General features: G+C 43.5%; 2 protein-coding genes and 1 long non-coding RNA gene across 5 annotated transcripts in view; all 3 read right to left on the bottom strand.

Annotated features, from left to right (window-relative positions):
* Positions 1-14,638, bottom strand: part of LOC128085269 (probable acyl-CoA dehydrogenase 6) — a 79,871-nt gene extending 65,233 nt beyond the window's left edge. The window contains exons 1-2 of one of the 2 annotated variants that reach the window (XM_052692411.1): positions 14,494-14,638; positions 1,243-1,363 (exon numbers count right to left, since the gene is read on the bottom strand). In XM_052692411.1, coding sequence (XP_052548371.1) covers positions 1,243-1,363; positions 14,494-14,622 — 250 coding nt within the window. In that variant the 5' untranslated portion in view covers positions 14,623-14,638. Of the gene's footprint in view, positions 1-1,242; positions 1,364-14,073; positions 14,144-14,493 lie in introns of those variants that run through there. The other variant, XM_052692412.1, reaches the window with a different exon arrangement.
* LOC128085280 (uncharacterized) lies at positions 1,392-11,202 on the bottom strand. Its single transcript, XR_008208871.1, has 3 exons — positions 10,205-11,202; positions 7,747-7,870; positions 1,392-6,877 (listed from the first exon to the last, which is right to left on the bottom strand). It is a non-coding gene; the product is annotated as an uncharacterized LOC128085280 (long non-coding RNA).
* A 94-nt stretch (positions 14,639-14,732) lies between the features above and the next one.
* On the bottom strand, positions 14,733-17,689 carry LOC128086630 (guanine nucleotide-binding protein G(I)/G(S)/G(O) subunit gamma-11). Of its 2 annotated transcripts, none has more exons than XM_052695456.1 (3): positions 17,561-17,689; positions 17,053-17,156; positions 14,733-14,955 (listed from the first exon to the last, which is right to left on the bottom strand). In XM_052695456.1, exons 2-3 carry the CDS (start codon positions 17,146-17,148, stop codon positions 14,830-14,832), a joined length of 222 nt encoding a protein of 73 aa, XP_052551416.1. In that variant the 5' UTR covers positions 17,149-17,156; positions 17,561-17,689; the 3' UTR covers positions 14,733-14,829. The 2 variants fall into 2 exon arrangements, with proteins under 2 accessions (XP_052551416.1, XP_052551417.1); XM_052695457.1 differs by lacking the exon at positions 17,561-17,689 and adding an exon at positions 17,302-17,441.
* Positions 17,690-18,904: the final 1,215 nt, after the last annotated feature.

Genomic DNA, 18,904 nt, shown 5'->3' with positions numbered 1-18,904 from the left:
GTCTGAAGTAGACCACGCCATGACATAATTCAGATCTGCCTGTCAAACAGTTATGGCAGAAAGTGGAGGTGTTGTTTTTTTTCCTCATTCCTCCAATAATCCTTTTTGTCCTTTAAGCAAATCTTAAGTGTAATCTCAATCCGTCAGCAGTTCTGTAAAGAAATACCAGCTCAGATCTAATTGGATTTGTCAGAAAACGACAGCTAACCAGCTCTGCAAGCCCTAGCTGAAGGAAAATCTTCCAAGTGGGAACGTAGAAAAATATGAAAGTTCATTTCAAGAAGAAAACTTTCCTCTGAAAATAACTGGTAAAAAGATACAGTTCAAACCCTGTCCCTTAGTAACATAAAGATGTGGTGTGGCATAGCTAAGGTTGTGTGAGCTGTTCTATATAGATGATTATTTGCAGTTAACTGTTCAAACGTCACTTCAGGTTGCTTTGAATTTGATAAGATTGCTCAATGTTTGCCTATGCAAACTTGCTTTTATTTTATACTTTTAAACCACGAATAAGAAAATGGGAGAAAAAAAACAAAATTCTGACAGGAATACATAACAGTAGTATTCAAAAATAAGTATCTATTACATTGAATGCAAATGAAAAATACTTGGAACACGCATTTTAGCTGAAGAGTTGAAATACCTCCCGCACCTCTGGGCTTCTAGATGTTTTCTCACAAATACAAGAAAACAAACATGAACCTGATTGTTTTGTTGATGATTTGTTCTGCACATGTTTCTGGCTTGAATAGTGTCAGAATAGTTCAAGGACAGTCTAGAATACAGTGGCCCAAAGCCCACACAAGCATCCCCTCCAAATGATGAGACACAGTGCATTACAGTGCTGCAGAGGTACAGGTTAAATGCCTATAATAGGCCAAATCTTACAGTGCTTTCAATGCATTCAAACTGTGATTTCCTTAATGATGACCAGATCCAGAAGAAAGAAAAGTCACTAGATGGCCTGTACATTGAGAATTGAAGTGACATTTATTTCACTGGCTTTAAAATGACAATCACTAATTTTTTTTACATTTATATTTAGGAGAATATCAACTTGATCACTTAAAAACACCATCATCTTCTATATCTGCACAGTTGGTAGGCAGCATGCCTATGTCTCAGGAATAAAAGTTATCTTCACACTGAATTCAGAAGCAGGTTTTGATCTGGGGCAAATGCTATATGAAATGGTATGGTTCACTGTCTCCATCAATAATCAGGAGCTGTACACTCTCCTACCTGTTGGCTTATCCACACCAAGGAATCCAGCTTGGCCCAGGGTTTTAAACACTTTATGTGCTGGGAACTGTCCTTCTTCTTCCCATTTGTCCACAAAGGGGTTAATCTCCTTGTCGATGATCTAGATTTGAGAAATAAGTTTAAAGTTACTGGCAGACATTCTTACTGAAACAACACTGACTATTTTTGTCTAAATAATTAAAAAAGGAAAAGAAATACACAGGGAAAATTTTGAAAGCACCCACTCACAACTACTACAACAGATGCAATGGGGTAAATTCTTTTAGCTATTGCAACTAATGCAACAGGAATTCAGCAGGACTGGTTTAAGCCCAGGATAATGGCAATTCCCCATCATCAATTATTATCTTCTTGGGTACTATTTCTAGAAAGCAACAGGAAGAGAAATCTGAATTGTCCTCAGAGGGACACAGCCAAGGATGGATGATGGCCTGTTCACGATGACCACACACAGCACACAAGACAAGCAAGTAAAAGGAGCTTCATCTCCCTTCTCTTTGCTCATCCTCCAAAGCCTCAGATTTTCATGGCCATGAAAAGGGAGCAGATTGGCAATCTGCAGTTCCACAGCTGAGTTCTGAGGAACTGCTCAACAGAGCCAGCACCATGCCTCAGTCCCCTGCACTGTGGTGTTGCTTCTCATGCCCACTGACCTTTCATGAGGCAGATGGTTTCAAATAGCTTTCATAAAGTGTCTATGATATGGCATCCACCCCTTTCTAGATCCACAAGCCAAGCTGGGTGCTGGCACATGCTTCTGCTGGGCCTCCAAGTGCCTCGTGCAACTGAGTCAGCACACACAAGAGCATTCAATAGTAAAGCAAAAAAGCCACCAAACCACACCAGAACAAGTACCATTTCTCAATCTAATGTCCCTAGTTCATGACCACAATTTTACTGTTACACCATTCTACACAGAGAGAATTTATTATTTTAAGAACTTCTCTTAGTCTTTTCTCCACGCTAAATAAACAAGCCCTGTAGTGCTAACTGTTCCTTAAGTTGGAAGTAGATCTCTTTTCCTCTTGAAGTGCCGTGCTCATGAGACCCTGTAGAGTGTTCTTCTCAGCTGTCTATTTATTGCACATTCTTCAGAGAATTTCAGACCATATACGGTTGCTTTCTGCTTCTCCGCTGGTCACAGAAATACAGATACTTCACTGTTGGCTACAGAAAATTACTTTTTCTATTCTCCTACTAAATTCCGAGAAATATACAAGCTCAATGTTCATCTCACTCAGTAATTACCATCTCTCTCTCCTTCTCTTATACTACCTGATATAGACCTCATGGCCAACACTAACAAAATACTCACCAGGACACTAGGACAGCCTACCTTTAACTATCTGTGTTGCCATATCCACAATGCTCAGACAGCAGCATGTGTGCCCTTCATGCTGAGTAACAGGACGTGAAGCACGTTCTGGATTGTACTTTTTGTAACACGTGCTAATGCTGATCTGAAAACACCCAGGGAAGTGCCCGAAAGCAATTATGAAGCCTATACAGAAGGCCAACCTGGTGTTTTGACAGATCTTGGCAAAAGTTTGATGTGAACATACTAACACAATTCTGTATTTGTTATGGCTGGTATCAAGCCAAGTGTTTCGCACAAGAAACTACCTTTGAAGTTCTTGAAGTCAGAAGAATGACGGAGGCATTCAAGAAGTTCTTTACATAATTCCTGCATATTATTTCCTTCATATTATAACCTGCTTCCTTCTGTGCTTTTGAGCAGAGCTCAAGCTGCTTGACAGAACCAAAGTTTAAAAACTAGCAGGTGAAATTTGTCATGTCTAGTAAAGCAAGATCTACCTGGCATGACACACACACACAAAACAAACAAACAAACTAAACGGGGACAGCCTCACTGCAAAAACTGCACTAGAGTTTATGTTTCCATAGTCAAGAAAAAATGAACATCACAGTCCAGATATCAATATCCAGTTATTTCTTAGCTCCTGAACCATCCACTTTAAACTGTGTTTACGATTCGCAATCGTAAATAAGACTCTAAACAAATTAACCTACTTTCAAACAAGAGAAATAATTCCTTCAGAAGTATTATTCATGAAAATAAGACTTTAGGTAATTTGCATAGAATCAAAGGGGAGGAAAAAGTTATGGGTCAATCAGACAACAGGCAGCATCAGTTGGAGAGAGCACCTGGAGGAACCCCTCTCCTTTTGCTACCACATACAAACATGCTAGAGAACTGTGGTGCTGGTCAACCAGCTGATGCTTTAATACTGATCGCACTTTCATGCAAAAGCTGACAGAAAGAGACATTCTCTGTGAACAAAATAATCAATTACCAAAGGAATTTGCACACATACAGAACTTGTACTTTAAACATTGCTAAAGACAGATGTATTTGGAAGCAGATCAAGTTTGCTGTATGTTTCATTTGCCCTTTCCTTTGGTTTTTGCCAAAAGGTAATGTGTGATCCCAGAGAATTACATCAAGCTTCAATCAATTTATATGGTAAGTAATTAATTTTGAATTAACTTACATTTTCATAGTGCACACAGCTTTCAGAAGCAAACACTAAGCACTGCAGGCACCTTGAGCTAAATCATAAGGGATACCTGCCACATATGGTAATTACACAGAAAAAAAGCTTTTAGCAGTAGCCAAGACGCAGTCTTGTTTATTTTTACAGGCTTTATCACGGAAAAGAATGTGGAAATCGTAGCTGGTAACATTCAGACATACACCACTAGGATAGTGACTACAGTAAGAATTAAAACACCTCTCAGCAGGTATTTGGGATCTAATGCCTATTTGGGAGCCCTATGTCTTTTCTGCCTACTGATAGAGTAAGCCACAGCAGAATTCTGCTCTTGTCCTGGCAGTGAGGACATGGTTAAGTCTTGTGTGCAGGAACAGAGGTTTTTCAGGCTGCTTCAACAGCCCATAAAAACATAAAACTAAAGGACTCAACTCTGGAGACAGACTTGGCTCAGTCTATATCTCCGTGATGCAGACTGTCATGGTTGGTATAAGCCATGAATTATTTTTAAAAACACTGTGTGCGCATGTCCAGTCAGAAACTGATTAAGACAACACACTCACCTCATGTTCAATGGTAGTAAGAAAAATAAAAGTGCCTTATATTTCAAGTAGTCTTTACGAAGTGTTGTGAAAACAGAACCTGTAACTTTCTGCTCAGGAAAGAGAAAATTGAGCAGGGGAGTAAAGGGAGGAGAAAGACTGAAATACACTTTTTTTTGTTGTTGTTATGGATTATTTTAATCTCCATCTAGAAGAGAGAATGAGAAATATCTCCCCAGAACATTGCCAGATAGTTGCATGTTTTTCTTATTTTTCCCTGGAAGTTATTGTACTGTTTAAATGAGTAAGAAACAAAACCACACACGAGGATTTTCCTTTGCATGGTGCTCAGTATTTTCTGCTGACATTGTACCAGCAGAAGCATTAGAGATTGCCATTTAATTCTTACTGTAATCTAAAACAAATATCCTATTCCTAATGGTAACTGTAATTAAATCATTTTGGGTACTGAGAGTGTCTACAGATATTTTTTACAACCACTAAAGATTTCTTTCCATTATTCACCATCAAGTTTACCATTTAGCAAACAATTCAAATCTGAAATTAAAAATAACATTCAACACACAATATCTCATACCTGTCTCTTATAATACTGAACAGTGGTAGTACAATATTTCAGCACACAATAAGTAGGACAACGTATAACCTTGAGTCTTACAAAAAACAACAACAACTAAAAAGTAAAAATACATTAGTATGTATTCCTACAAAAAGAAACTTTTACTAAAATGTCCTGTGAGTTACACCTGAGATTAGGCTGACTTACTAGAAAAGCAAGAGAAAATGTCTGACAAAAAACATGCCTTTGTACTTAGAAAATTATATGGATTTTGAGTTTGTTTTTTTATGACAATGGGACTTTCTATGAAGATTATAACATTAGGTAGGGATGAGATTCACCTGTCTAGAAGAGACAGGACAATCTTTGGCAGCAGGCCAGCCAACCTTCTGAGGTGGGCTTTAAAGTGAAGGAGTTGAGGGAGCAGGGTCCAAAATGGCAATGGTCTTTTCAGAGGTGCCCAGCCACAGAACAAGAGACAAACTGAAACATAGAAAATTCCATACAAAAATGAGGAAAAACTTATTTACTTTGAGGGTGACAGAGCACTGGAACAGGCTGCTCAGAAAGGTTGTGAAGTCTCCTTTTCTGGAGATATTCCAGACCCACTTTCCTTTAGACATTTTCCTGAGCAACTATTGTTGTGAAATTGCTTTAGCAAATGGCAGGACTAGATGTTCTCTAGAGGTCCCTTCCAACCCCTGCAATTCTATGATTTAGAGGTGCCATATCACACCAGGGTCAGAGGAGTATTTTTGTTTTAAATCAAGGTGAGATAATGATTAAATCTTTAAAGTAATATAAGGAACGAGTAAATAAGCAACAAACCACTAACAACATTTCTTCCTTGATTATATCATGACAATTAGCAGAACGCTGACTTGAAAGAAAGGAGGCAACAGACTATAGAGACCTTTGCCTTTGATACCAGTCATAATTAAAGAGAATAATGAACAGCTCATAGTACAACATTTCTCCTTGTAATTGAATTCATAACCTCTGGCAGCAATGAGTGCAAACAACACTGCACAGTGCAGGCATTGGTGCTAAGGATAGGCAGTGCTTTCCCAAGGCTAAGAACTGAAAGAGTCAAGGTGGCCAAATCCATTGCCCTGCCCATATGTGCTACCAAAACAAGCCCATAGAAATCACCATGGGATGCACCAGCAGCACCAGAACATGCTTTCCATCTGAATATCCTGTTAGCCTTTTTCCTGAATGCAGCAGGAGCCATGAGCTGTTGGGGGCTACATCACCCAACTTAGCCTGGCCCTGACAAGCATAGCAGTGACAAGCACCGGCCTGCAATGGTTGGCACCCAGAAGGAAGAGGCCATGGCTCTGGTCTGATGAGATCACAAGCAGAAGTGGAGGCAGCGTAGGACATCATGGACCACAAGAGCTACAAATAATCCCATCGCACAAAGATGACTTAACTGCACAGCCACAGAAATGATTCCCTGAGTGGAAACCTTGTTTACTTATGCCACCAAGTTACCTAGCAAGCTTCCTTCCGGCAAACAAAATCCAGCATCCTGAAGTGATCTTGACAGCAAGGCTACAACCCTCTGTTTCCTCTTCCAGTACCACTCAAGCAGTACAGAGTGATTCACCATAGATTTTCAAGCAGTTTTGCATGCCCTTCATCTGAGTATTGTTTCTTTTAATACTAATTGCTGTAAAGGTGCTAGCAACCCAAAACTATTGGTTCCTTCTCTCACTATCTTCTAAAACATAGACATTTTAATTGGCATATCTCAGGACTCACCTAGGAAACCTATGTGAAAACAATTCACCACCACATAAGGGTCCTATCAACATGGGACATATCCTAGAGGTTGCTCTAATACTGCTGCCTCCTTGCATGAGGAAGGCAAGATTCTCTCTTGTTCACGTGGAAGGTTTGGCATTCAAATTCAATCTACAGAGTTTACTCTGTATTCATTTAGGGCAGCTAAATGTACATTGTAACATGTGAACCTGCAGAAGAGTTTGTCCTACTTGAGTACACAATTTGGAAACTTTGCTCTGAGCAGTCATCAGACTGCTGGGAACAAACTGAGAGAATATTTTCCACAATAATACAAGTTTGAACTGTGCTTGACAGAATAAATAGTGGCACATCAACCACATTCGTCAGGGATGCTACATATACCCCCTCCTGTGCATGTGGGCAAACTTACACATAAAACATGAAGGTTTGAGGTCATTCAGCTTTCCCCTTTTTTCTCTCTCAATAGGCAGTACATTAAAAGTTCAGGAGAAAAAGCCAATCCAGTTTAGTGCTGTGAAGGTGGCTGAAAGGAGACTGATAACACATCATTGCTAGCACCTCAAGATGTTAGGATACTGCTTCTATTTTTTTTGTCCATTACTGCACAGTGAGAGTGAACAGACCCGGCTCACGTCCGCCTTTCTCTGCTGCCTTTAGACAGCTGTGACCAGAGCTGAGCTTCCAGAGAAGCTGACAGTGGATTTAAAAGTAATACTCATTAGGTTTATAGAAGATGAAAATGGAAAAATTCCCCGAGAGCTCAAAAATAAATGTCCAAAATGGGAAGACGTGTTTAAAATTTATTAATTATAATGCCACAATTCCTTTTTGTACCTTCAGTTATGCTGTGCCACAGGCAACAAAGGACTCACGCAGTGTGCTACAGCACTGGCTACCAAAGACTGCGAGATCAGCAAACACAAGAACAAATCGTTACTAAATTAAATTTTCCCTTTCCTAAAGGGGGAGGGGAAAAAAAAAAAAAGAAAAAAAAAAAAATCCAAACAAAACCCACAGGGAAAAAAAAACCCATTAAGTAAGGTTTGGCAGCATCTCAAGATATAACAAAACATACCTGTCCTCATCCATTTTCTTTTCAGCTGAAAAGCATGCACATTACAAGTATAATGCCATTTCTTCTGCTCTATACATTTGGCCATAATTGGACATGCTTCTGTTTAAATCATTGTGTTTCTTTCCTGTCAGAGACACAGTTCTCTGCCATATACATAATACATAAAGCAGAGTTGATTATTGCTTCAGAAATTTAAGTATTGCAAATCCTTTATTCCCATACATCTGGCTACAATTTTTACTTTGGAGGAAAAAAATATATATCTGAATCAACCACAAAGCTTTTGTCACTGCTTGCCTAGAACTTAAAAACCTACAAGTCCTATAGGTTGTGCAGGGCTGGGCAGAAGCATGTGCTGTCCCTCTGCCTGTGTGGAGCAGAAGGTGGCGTTTGTCACTCTGGCACGTATCATCACCCAATGAAGAAAACAAAAGGTCCAGACCAGGATGTGGGAGCTGAGCCCAGCTTAACCTTTCCTGAGGAACAAGATGCTGAAAGACCAGCTCTGGTTGGGGAGACGTGATCCCAGCTGACCCTCCTCCTTTCTGGCATTCTCCTCCCTGTCCAAAGGGATACAAACACAAACCCCTTGCACACTTGGAAGCTGTTGTAGTCCCTGCTCACTCCCAGCCACTCCTTCAACAGCCTCAATTTATGAACACAACTGAAAATAGGAGGGTCCCAGAATTGCTTCTCACTCCAAGAGTTGCAAATACCATGCCAAAACCATTTCTCCAGTAAAAGCAGGAAAGGAATATGTTTGCAAAGCCCCCCAGGATCAGGCAATCATTTAAGTGTTTATGTTTGGTTCCAGGGAATTTCTCAATTTCTTTCCTTTGACCACAGACTGTATTTATTTATTCCTCCGTCTCATTGATGGCATCTGCTACATCCTCCATTCAACCACACCACAATGGGCAAAGCAATTTGCTATCAGATGAGCATTTCTCACCCTTGATACTTAACACAACAGGGTTTAAGCCATGTTGGGCTCCATGTCCTTCTTGGACAAGAAATTCTGTTCCTTTTACCATGATATTTTTGCAAAAACTGTGAACTAATCTCTTGAGATATAGAAAATACATTCACGCTTATGGTTCCATGGTATTCATGGATATATATACCCCAAACACAAAAATGTAATCAGTGGATACCATCCAAGGAGAGATATATTAAAAATATGATTTATATTGGGGCAGAAAATAAGGTTTTTTCCTCATTACTAACAGTATTTACACAATGCCTCTGCACACATCAGGCTCCCCTGAATCTCTTAACTTTAGGAAACAAAACAGCATTTAGTAGAAACAGAATGGGTCAGGAAACACAAAAAGATTTGGGAATAATACTTAAAATACCAGAACTTTGATCTATCTAGCTACTCATTCAAAAAATGTGCCATCCCTGTGATTTACAAAGCTGCTAATGCACAAAACTTGTTTTCTTTCCCTCTGTTAGTCAGTAGGACATTTTGTGCACACACGGTATTATTATGGCAAAAAACTAGATTAAAAAAAACTCCCTTTTCCACCTCCCAACAACTTTACTAAGTTCAGACTTGGCCACAGTGACCACAAATTATATTCTTAGGAACTGTGATTATTCATATTTGGTTCTGGATTATATCCCTGTGCGAACAAAGCAATTTATCTCACTGTGGCCATTCCAGACCTCCTTTCCACTGCAAGTCATTAGGATGTCATGAAATAATATGATGGGATCCAACATGAAAGGCAAATGCCCCCGGATTTTGCCCATCTTTGCCACCTACACACTGTTACCCATGACAGAGCTCAGCATTTCATGCTATTACTAGGTTGAAGTGCAGCCTGAAATCTGGGTACCGTTGGAGACATTGGCTGTTTTGAGCAATGTGGCATGAAGCGGTGCCTGGGCTGGTTTGTCCAGGCTGACAGACGTCCTTCTTCAAGAGATTTCAATTAGCAGAGCTTCCAGACATACATGGTGCTTTTTTAACAGTCAACAAGTGGCAACAAGCATCTCCTGAAGTACTCTAGGACTTCCCAGAGCACCAGGGGGCCATGTTCAGATATTGTGGCCCACATCGTGACTGAATCCTTCAGATGAAATGGAAAATATTCAGTCCTAAGAACTGGCTTTAACCTCACTGGTGCCTTCACCTTTTCTTTATCTTGTGTCACTGAAAGAGGATAAATAATTCTCTGGAGCTACTAAAAGAATGGCTCTGTACATGCCAAACAGTAAAGGCAAATGATGGAACCCACCAGAGACTCACAACTTATGCCATTTTATGCACGTCCTAGCACTTAAACTATGCTCATCTCCACATCAGCTGAGTGCCTAGTAAGCCTGGGGTATCCTCACAGATCCAAATAGCTGACCTCACTGAAGGACTGCTAGTCCTGAATGCTGAATCAGCAACTAAAGATTTGGACTGTCATCTCAACCACAAGAAGCTTACACAGAATCTACTTACCACATTGCTCCAGCATCATGGGAAACATTTTTATTCAGCATGCTCTTGTTCCATCTATTTTCTGTTCTTTCGTTTTCCTTTTTCGTGGCTGGGATAAAGCTAAGCTGAAATAAAATGTTCCACATTTCTCTTTGGATGAGGTGATCAACAGAATTTTATTAGCTTCCCCTGGGAAAGGGCTGGTTTCTTTTCCAGGGTAAAGGAGACATTTCTAGTCTCCACTTCTGTCTTTGAAAATGCAATTATGACACACATCCTTCTGCTTATCCCACTGCAAATTTCTAACTACAATACTTGTGATCCTCCCAAGTCTGCCTGAGGAGCAGCTTCATTCTCAAACAGCATAGCATGACACCCATACTAGTTTTCCCTGTCTCAAGCTAGCTCAGCATATTTTGAAGGCTAAAGCACATAAAATGGCAGATTGCAGATAAGCTTGGCCTGCCTTACTGCTACAGACAAACCAAGGCTCTAATTTTTTATGACAAGCTATAAACTAACCACTGAAACCCACCTGAGGAAGGACACACCTCTGGTGGTGCTATCAGGGCAAGAGACCTGGGACCTTCTGCTCCTAAACAATGTTGATAATACAACAGTTGTTGACTAGGCACACAAGCCTGGCTGTAGGACAGAAAATAATTTTAAGTAGTACACCAAGAATCTCAGAAGTCTCCTTGCAGCAATCCACCAGCGCTCATCTGTCAAACCTGACCTAGGCTTTCTCGTTACCTTTGAGACTAAAGAAAAAAAAAAGAAAAAAGAAAAAAAAACATTCAGAACAAGTTGAAAGAACAGCTTTCAGAGCACAATGACACCCAGCTGGGAGCTGCCATGTTCATCAGTGTGCCCGTGGAGCAGAAGTAAAGATTACTCACACATTTTCACACTACTAGGACCTAAAACGATTTAGAGAAAGCTACATTTCCTGAACGGCCATAGCACAATCTGTGTATATCACAGGCATTCTCTCTGTCACAAGCGGCTTAGGTAGATACAATTTAGGTAGATACAATTTAGGTAGATACAAAGTACTACTGAATGTCTTAAGTGGTATTTCTTATTACAGTACTATATCCCAGCTGCCCTGATAACAACAAAAATCAACTGTGAACACTTTCCCTCTGTTAAATTACTGCCCAAAATTCTATGCAGTAGGAAAGGATATTTCTGCATTCGTCTACACCAGAAAGGGATCTGGCCTCAAAATGTTATACAGTGTTTCTGTTAGACACAAGATGACAAAGCTACTGCAAATATCCCAGAATCTAGGAATTTTGTTTGCCTTACTTATCTGTACAAAAGCTGTGAGGTTTACTAATGTCATATTTTTTAACTGTTTCCCTTCTCAAACTTCTACCTCAAATACATGATAAATACTGTTTCAGAGATCCAAGTCACATCTTTTGCAACTTCTGCTGTGTCTTTCCTTTCCCATTTTTCAATTTAGTAAGAAAGTATTTATTTGTAGCACCAACAGCCAATGACTTTGCTGTTTCAATACTGTTTTTTGAGATTTGCTATAAAAGATTGACAAAACAACTCCAACTACAGTGCTCCAGCAGTAACAGTAGTTATAGTAGTTATAGTTCAGTAATAATCAGCAGACTATCCAAAACAGCTGTATTATTTTGACAGATTTTTGACAGATTACAACAATTTTAATGGATATTTATAGTGAAAATTAGTATTTAATCCAGCTCTTTTATGCTCTAATACAAAGAGGCTCTAATTCCTCCATGAATACATATATATTAATGAACAGAAATTTGTGACACTGTAAATAACTGAAGCCAGACATAAAAGCCAGGAGTGGCAATAAACAGTGGTGTTCTTTTGTACAGACCATTTTTACAGGAATCCCCCTTATTCTACAGAGATGTAACACTGTGTAATCAGTCCAAGCCATCACCATGTGTAAAATGAAACTTTTTTATATTAGATGCAACTCCATCAAAATATATGCCAATCCTTCTCAAACGTATTTCCCAAAGCTTCTTATTACTACTGCCTGACGTATACAAACAGGGACATGCTAAAGTACATATCATATATGTATATGCATACATATATGCACATAAAGTAGCTTAAACCCTCTTTCCCTTCAAGCCTATACTATAATATAATTACTGCATCAAACTGCAGGATACCAGTGCACTGTAAGTATTGTTAACAAGGTAAAGAAAAGTTATGTTTTTCGATTTCCAAGAGGAAGGGTGGTGACCTATGAAGTAGTAAAGGAAACCACTCATAAGGTTATTTCAATGCCTTGCTAAAAACAGCTCCTGGAATTACAGGAGTCTCTTCCTCATCCTGCTCAGAACAATTGGAGAAGTACAGATCATTTAAAATATATTAATTTAACAGATTAAAAATAAAAGGAATGCAGACAAAAATATAACAGTTCTCACTAATGGAATTACACCATTTTCTTCTCTGATTTCACTGGCAACTGCACCTGGATTAGCCTAGTGAAAAAGTGCCCCAAATTAAATAATCATTACATTTAAAATGCATTCCAGATACTCAGTGGTCATTCTCTGCCATAGTGTTTACTTTTTAGTTTGTCTTGAATTCACTGGGGTCAGTTTTAACTTAGGCCAAAATAAATACTGACTAATGGAAGCTTTGGAGTAAACAACACTAGACTGGATCTGATGTAAACTGGTGAAGATTATTTTTTCTATATGATCAGAAACTGAAATAAGAGTTACATAAGTATTTTTTAAATTCTGGGAGTAACGGACAGCCCAGGACAGTCTAGAGGACAGAGCAAGGCAGGTGACTCTGCAGACATGCAGGCCTGTTACTGCAATACAAGCAAAACAATCCTGTATTATTCACCTGAGTGACAGAAGAGGATTCATCTTCAACTCTTTTACTGATCCTTTCCCTGCCAGCTCATTCCTGCTTTGAAGAATGTCCAGGAATTTAAATGAATGAAACTAACTTATAAGGAAGTTGGTCAAGCACAGGTTTCTTTGTATAACAAAGAAAATGAATACAATACTGCAAATGTTAAAGGATAAGAGGCCTAACTTTTGCCATAGAGAACTTGATGAATTAAACAGCCTTTGCAATATCCTGCTTTAACCCTGGAAGTATGAAAGCTAATTCCAAAACAAACAAACAAACAAAAAAACCCAAAATCCTGAAGAACTGTCTAAATCAGAAGTAGCCCCAATATCCTCTCTCCACATTAAGTGTGGAAAAAGAAATTTGGAAAAAGGGTAATTGTCCATAAAAGTGTAAGATTCTTCAAGTCATTTTAAAAAGCTTCTATCAAATTCTGGACATTATAGCTCCAAGGTCATATAAATGATCTAACACCAGGACACCCAGAGTGCACTGCTTTTAAAAAAAACTACAGTGCAGCACCAGCCAGGAGCTGAGCATTCACTTATAGGCAAATCAGGGGCAGTACCTCACACTCCATCATGCCCATCTCAGAATGCACACCCTGAATGCAGATGAACTTGAGCACATCACAATTCAGAGACAGATTTCTCCCACATGCAGGTTGTCTCACCTTGCCTTATCCTATCCCAGCTTGCCTGGTTCTGTTCTGTATCATTTCATCCCATCCCTTCTCCTCTCCTCTCATCCCACCCCATTCAATCCACTCCATCCTGTTCCACCCACTGGCCCCAGACCATCCCCACCAGTGGGTTCCACACCAGAGTTTTCTAACTTAAAAAAAAAACAAAAAACAAAAAAACAAAAAAAACTAATTATCCAACTTTGACAGGTGTTGCTTAATTATACCACAGCTTTTTGCAGGTGACACTGATCTCACTGCTGGGAACACAGATAATTCCCCGCTGCCATCATTATTCACAGAATGGCATTCAACTTCCATTTGACCTTACCCAAAGTGTCTCTTTCTCTCGGTTTATCATTCTGTTTCAAAGGAACCTCCTGTTACGGCCCTTCTAGAAACACCACCGTAACAGATGGACTCTGTTCCGCATGCCTTACGCTCGGTGTCCACAGCCAACCCTTACCCTGCGCTCTGCAGGAGCTGGGAGGGAACTGAACGCTCCCCCGCTCTGTGCCCCGGTCCTTCACGTCGCACTCGGGAAACCCAAGTTCCGCCAACACCCCGCTTGTGCTCCCTCTCCACGCACAGGCAGCACGGCAGCTCGGCCCCACTCGCAGAAATCCCCACAGTCCCACCACCCGACTTTTAAAGCGAAACGGGGAGCCACGCAGTACCAACACGCCGCACGCAGCAGCCGGGGCAGCGCAGCGGGCAGGCCGCGCAGGCTGCTGGGCTGTCCCCGCGGTACCTTCCTGAGGGCCGCCCGCAATGCGCCGTGTTGCGGCGCGTCGGCTACGCGACCTCCGTCCCGCCGCCCGCCGCCGCCGCGCAGTGCCGAGGCCCGCAGCGCCCAGCGCCCTCCGCCCCGCAGCGCCATGGCTGCCGTCGGCCGCTCCGCTCCGCCCTCTGTCCCGGGCCGCCGTGCCCTCTCGGGTTACCGGTCGGAGCGAGCGGCGAACAGGTGAGGAGAGCGGCGAAGCGATGAGACCATGCTTTCAGATTCATCTATTTATTTAAGAAAAAAAAGAAAAAAAAGGACAAAATTATCTCCTGCCGGCGCAGGCCCAGCAGGCTGGGGTCTTCTTTAGGCGATGACACAGCCGCCCTTCTCCTTGAAGGGGTTCTTGTCCTCCGGGACGCCCTTCACCAGCGGGTCCTCTCCTGAGCGCTCCTCGATGTAGTTCTTGATCTCCTCGGAGCACTTGGACACCTGCGGGGAGGACACACATGTTGCCAGAGCTCACGCACTCCTCAGCAGCAAGGTGCTGAGCTCGCACCTTTCCCTGTTTGCCCGCCCATTGGGTACCACAGGCCAGCACTCAGCCCATTGGCTGCTACACTGCACATCTTTCCCGATGTGACTCATAGTCAACACCCTCAGGATCAACATTTCAGCTCCACAACATGCTATCTGTCTACAACACATCCATTACTTCATACTTTTTTCCCAAACAAAACACTCCATAATGGTTTTTCAGTGATGATACAAATCCCCATCCCAAGTTCTATAGCAGAAGCCACCCGTCTTCAATGACAGTCACCTAGGAAATCATTTACTTACTGGCACGTGGCATTATGCCAAACAACAGCTAATAAAACAATGCATGAAGCAGGAACACAACCCACAGGCCTCCTTGCATGACAGCCCCACACAGAGGGCCCCCCCAGGAACCTGCCCTGGAGGAGGACCGGGGCTGCTCTGTGTCCCAACCACACACACCTCTCACTTCCCTTCCTGTGGAACAGACACTGTCCTCAGGTGCCTGGATAAGGGAAGCCTCTAAGCACAGCTCCCTGCTCTGTGCCTGCCAACCCACAGACACAAGAGCGCAGTCAGCAACAGAATCCAGCTGCTGCCAGGCCGACAGGGGCCATTATTTCTAATTTAAGGCTCGCTGCTTTCCTCCATAATTATATCTTACTCCATAGGTAAAGTTATGCCAAGTGAGATGGTGAATTTACCCGCTGTGTCACAGCCTCTGAGCCATCAGAAGTAGCTCAGGGTTAATCCTCAACCATAGGGTGTGCAGAATAAGGCCTAACTACCTCTAGCTGTGGTACAGCTATGACCTACAACACAGACTCTATACTCACTGTGAAGCTTTGGTACAGTGCAGAGGTGAAATTGAGGATGTTGACTGTGCTTTTCTGCAGATGGTTTCAAAATACCCATTTCCCCAGTCTTTTGGTTTATTAGAATACTAGAATATATTGACTAAGTATTAGAATATTTAGACTATTCAGAATATTTAAATATATATTTATTTACATAAAGAGTTTTAAACTCTTTTTAAGAAAATCAAAATCTATGCATTCTACAGAGTACTTCAGGAGCTTGGGAATGCTCTGAGGAATGACCCAGGTGCCTGTAGTATTCAGATGTGCAGTCCTTAATACTTCTGGATCCACAACCATAACATCTACAACCACTGACATTTAACTGACACATAAAATTCAATGAGGCATTGGCACTGCTGCTCAGAGAAGCTGCAGGTGCCCCATCCCTGGAGGCATGCAAAGCCGATCTGGATGGTACGCTGGGCAGTCTGATGTGGTGGGTGGACACGAGCCCTCAGCAGGGGGTTAGAACTGTGTGGACTTTAAGGTCCCGTACAAGCCAAGTCCTCATTGATTCAATGAGTCTGTTATAATTGTGGCTTTCTTATTTTGTTGGCTATGTACCTAGATCTAATACACAGAAACAATTCCACTGATCCCCTAATATAAACTCACTTTTAGTCTGAAATAGTTTTTCTAGATGTATTTTTTTTCCTGCTGGCATATAGAATTAATATAAATATAAATGGAGCAAGATCAATTGTGTTCTTCCATTTACAGAAAACGTGCAATAATACAACAGCAATAAAAACCACCAGAAACTATTCACCTGTGGAAAGAAATTACCAGTGTGACAGAAAGTATAGTGCTCCCACTGAACGCAGCAGGACGGAGCTGGGCTCTGGGGCACCGGCCCCTCAGCTTCTACCCTTCTCCCGGGGGTGTCCCGCTGGCCACGGCATCCCCCCACGCCCCGGTGCCTTTCACATAGGAAGGGAATTCTGCCTCTCCCGGCACGGCCGCTCAGAGGGGGATCTGGGCAAGAGCCGTCGGGGAGAGCACAGCGCTCCTCTTCCCTCGGCGGGGCCCCCAACACCCCCGCGCTGCTCCGGGACGGAGCCCTCCCGCTCCGCCCCGCCGGGCTCCGCACGGGGCTGCCCGCCCGGCCCCGCCGCCGCCCGACGGCACCGCGCCGGGGCTGCCCGGCCGCCCCCCGCCCCTGCCCCAGCCCCTGGCCCGCCCGGCTCACCGGCTGCCTCTCCAGCTTCACTTCTTTCCGGAGCTGCTCCACTTCCATTTTCAGTTTGTCCTTCTCGCTCAGATCCTCAATGTTGATCGCCGGCATGGTGTGCGCTGCCAGAGCGCGGAGAGAGGGAGGGGAGGAGGGAGAGAGGACAAAGTGTTACCGCTGGGCAGCGAGGCCGTCGGGCCCGGAGCCCCCGGTAGGGCGGTGGGACGGCGGGGCGGCCGCCCCCGGCCCGCCCCCGGCTTCACTCACCCGGTGCCGCCGGGCTGCTTCGCGGCGACCGCTTCCTCCCCACCGCGCCGGGCACCCTGCCCCGCGCCGCCCGGCCTTTAAACTCCGGGATAATCCCCTCTAATCGGATTACGGCCCTCCCGGCTCCGCGCTCGGGACCTTCACACTGCGGGGCCTCAGCACCCCGCACCCGGACGGCTGCCGGGACCTGCTCCCCTCCTCGCCCCGTGGGGCAGAGGCGGCCCGGGGCTGACCAGCGCTCAGCCCTCTCCTCCTGTACCTCAGTGCTGAATGGTCGTGTGCCGCTGGCGTGCTGAGAGAGGTGAGCTGGTCGCAGCAGGTGTTTCTCTTGGGCTCATTCCCCCAAAAGTTCTGTGTTAAAACTACAGGCAGATCAGACTGAAAGGCAGAGAGGAGAAGGAACAGCTGTCAGGTCAGGCTGTCAGTGGGACACATAGCTCTGCATGCCACAGCACTGCACAGAGCATGTAGGGTCCTGCAGCTGTGCTGGGTGCTTGGGATGGGGTACACTCAGAGTGGTGGGTTCAGAAAGCACAAGGACTGATGAAAGCCCTGTGTGCTTGCATACATACACTGCTGAGGTCCAGAGCCTGAGCAGAGGTCTCACTCTCTGCAACAAGTGTCCCTTCACCCTGTTTGCGCCCTGGCATCTCTGCTCTTGGCAGCTGCTTTCATATGACGCTAGCAGATATGGGATCAGCACAGCCGCAGCCCTTCACACCAAGCAAAGCTGCAGGCCTACGTGCAGTCCTTCGAGTGGGAGTGTATGAACCCATTTGGTTTTCAGAACCTGAAATGCCCCTGTAGGCAGTCATCCCCCTTCCTCCTTCTATCTCTGGCTATAGCCACAAGGACACTACCTGCCCCTCTCCCACCCACCGGATGTAAGCAGTACAGCAGGATGCCACGATTTACACCTCCTTCCTCTGCCACTGCTCCAATAAGTGTTCACAGGGTTTACAACAAACAGGGTTTGTTTGTATTAACAAACAGGGTTTGCTAATCAGATTTATTTCAGTTCACTAAAATCAGCTCCTCTTCCCCTCCATCCTTTTGGCTACTATCCATGTGCAGTTCCTAATCCCTACAACCTATGCTGTCATCCCCATGCCCCTGCTGGCCACAGTGCTGCTCAGAGCAGTGCCAAGGAGCTGCCGGCTGGGCAGCACAGCCCTTGCTGGGAGCATGGAGTGGGTATAGAGAATGGTGGGCACAGGGGGGCCAGAGCTGAGGGCTGCCAGTGGGAGCAGGGCATCATAGCCCAGCAATGGAAAACCTGAAGCAGCCACCTGCAGATATGACTACTTCTGCTGACTGTAGCTAATGAAGGCTCTCACCACTCGCTGTTAGTTGCTCCTCAGGTTCGTATGTTTTTACAAATACCCACCTAATCTAAGTGAACTTTGTTGCTGTTACAGCAGAGGAGCAGCTGAGTAAATGCCACACCGTGCTGCAGGGTTGATGGATAGACAGGTTTAATCCAAACTTTGTTTTGTATGTGTGCATGCACAGAGGAAATGGAAAATGGTATTAGTGTGACAGCACTCATTTTGCTGCTATTGTTTGAAGTGGCATTTCAATGGCTTCCTGTGCAATTCCAACA

The sequence above is a fragment of the Tympanuchus pallidicinctus genome, unplaced genomic scaffold, assembly GCF_026119805.1.
Source record: "Tympanuchus pallidicinctus isolate F22 unplaced genomic scaffold, pur_lepc_1.0 scaffold3, whole genome shotgun sequence".
NCBI lineage: Eukaryota > Metazoa > Chordata > Aves > Galliformes > Phasianidae > Tympanuchus > Tympanuchus pallidicinctus.
Note: the sequence above shows the minus strand (reverse complement) of the source record. Positions and strands in the feature narration are given on the sequence as shown.

What these genes read in the sequence shown, in the direction of transcription:
- LOC128086630 (XM_052695456.1), bottom strand. Translation starts at nt 17,148, where the DNA reads ATGCCGGCGATCAACATTGAGGATCTGAGCGAGAAGGACAAACTGAAA. An exon ending in TGAAGCTGGAGAGGCAGCCG is followed by an intron (nt 14,956 to 17,052) that starts GTGAGCCGGGCG and finishes TCCTCCCCGCAG; the next exon opens with GTGTCCAAGTGCTCCGAGGA.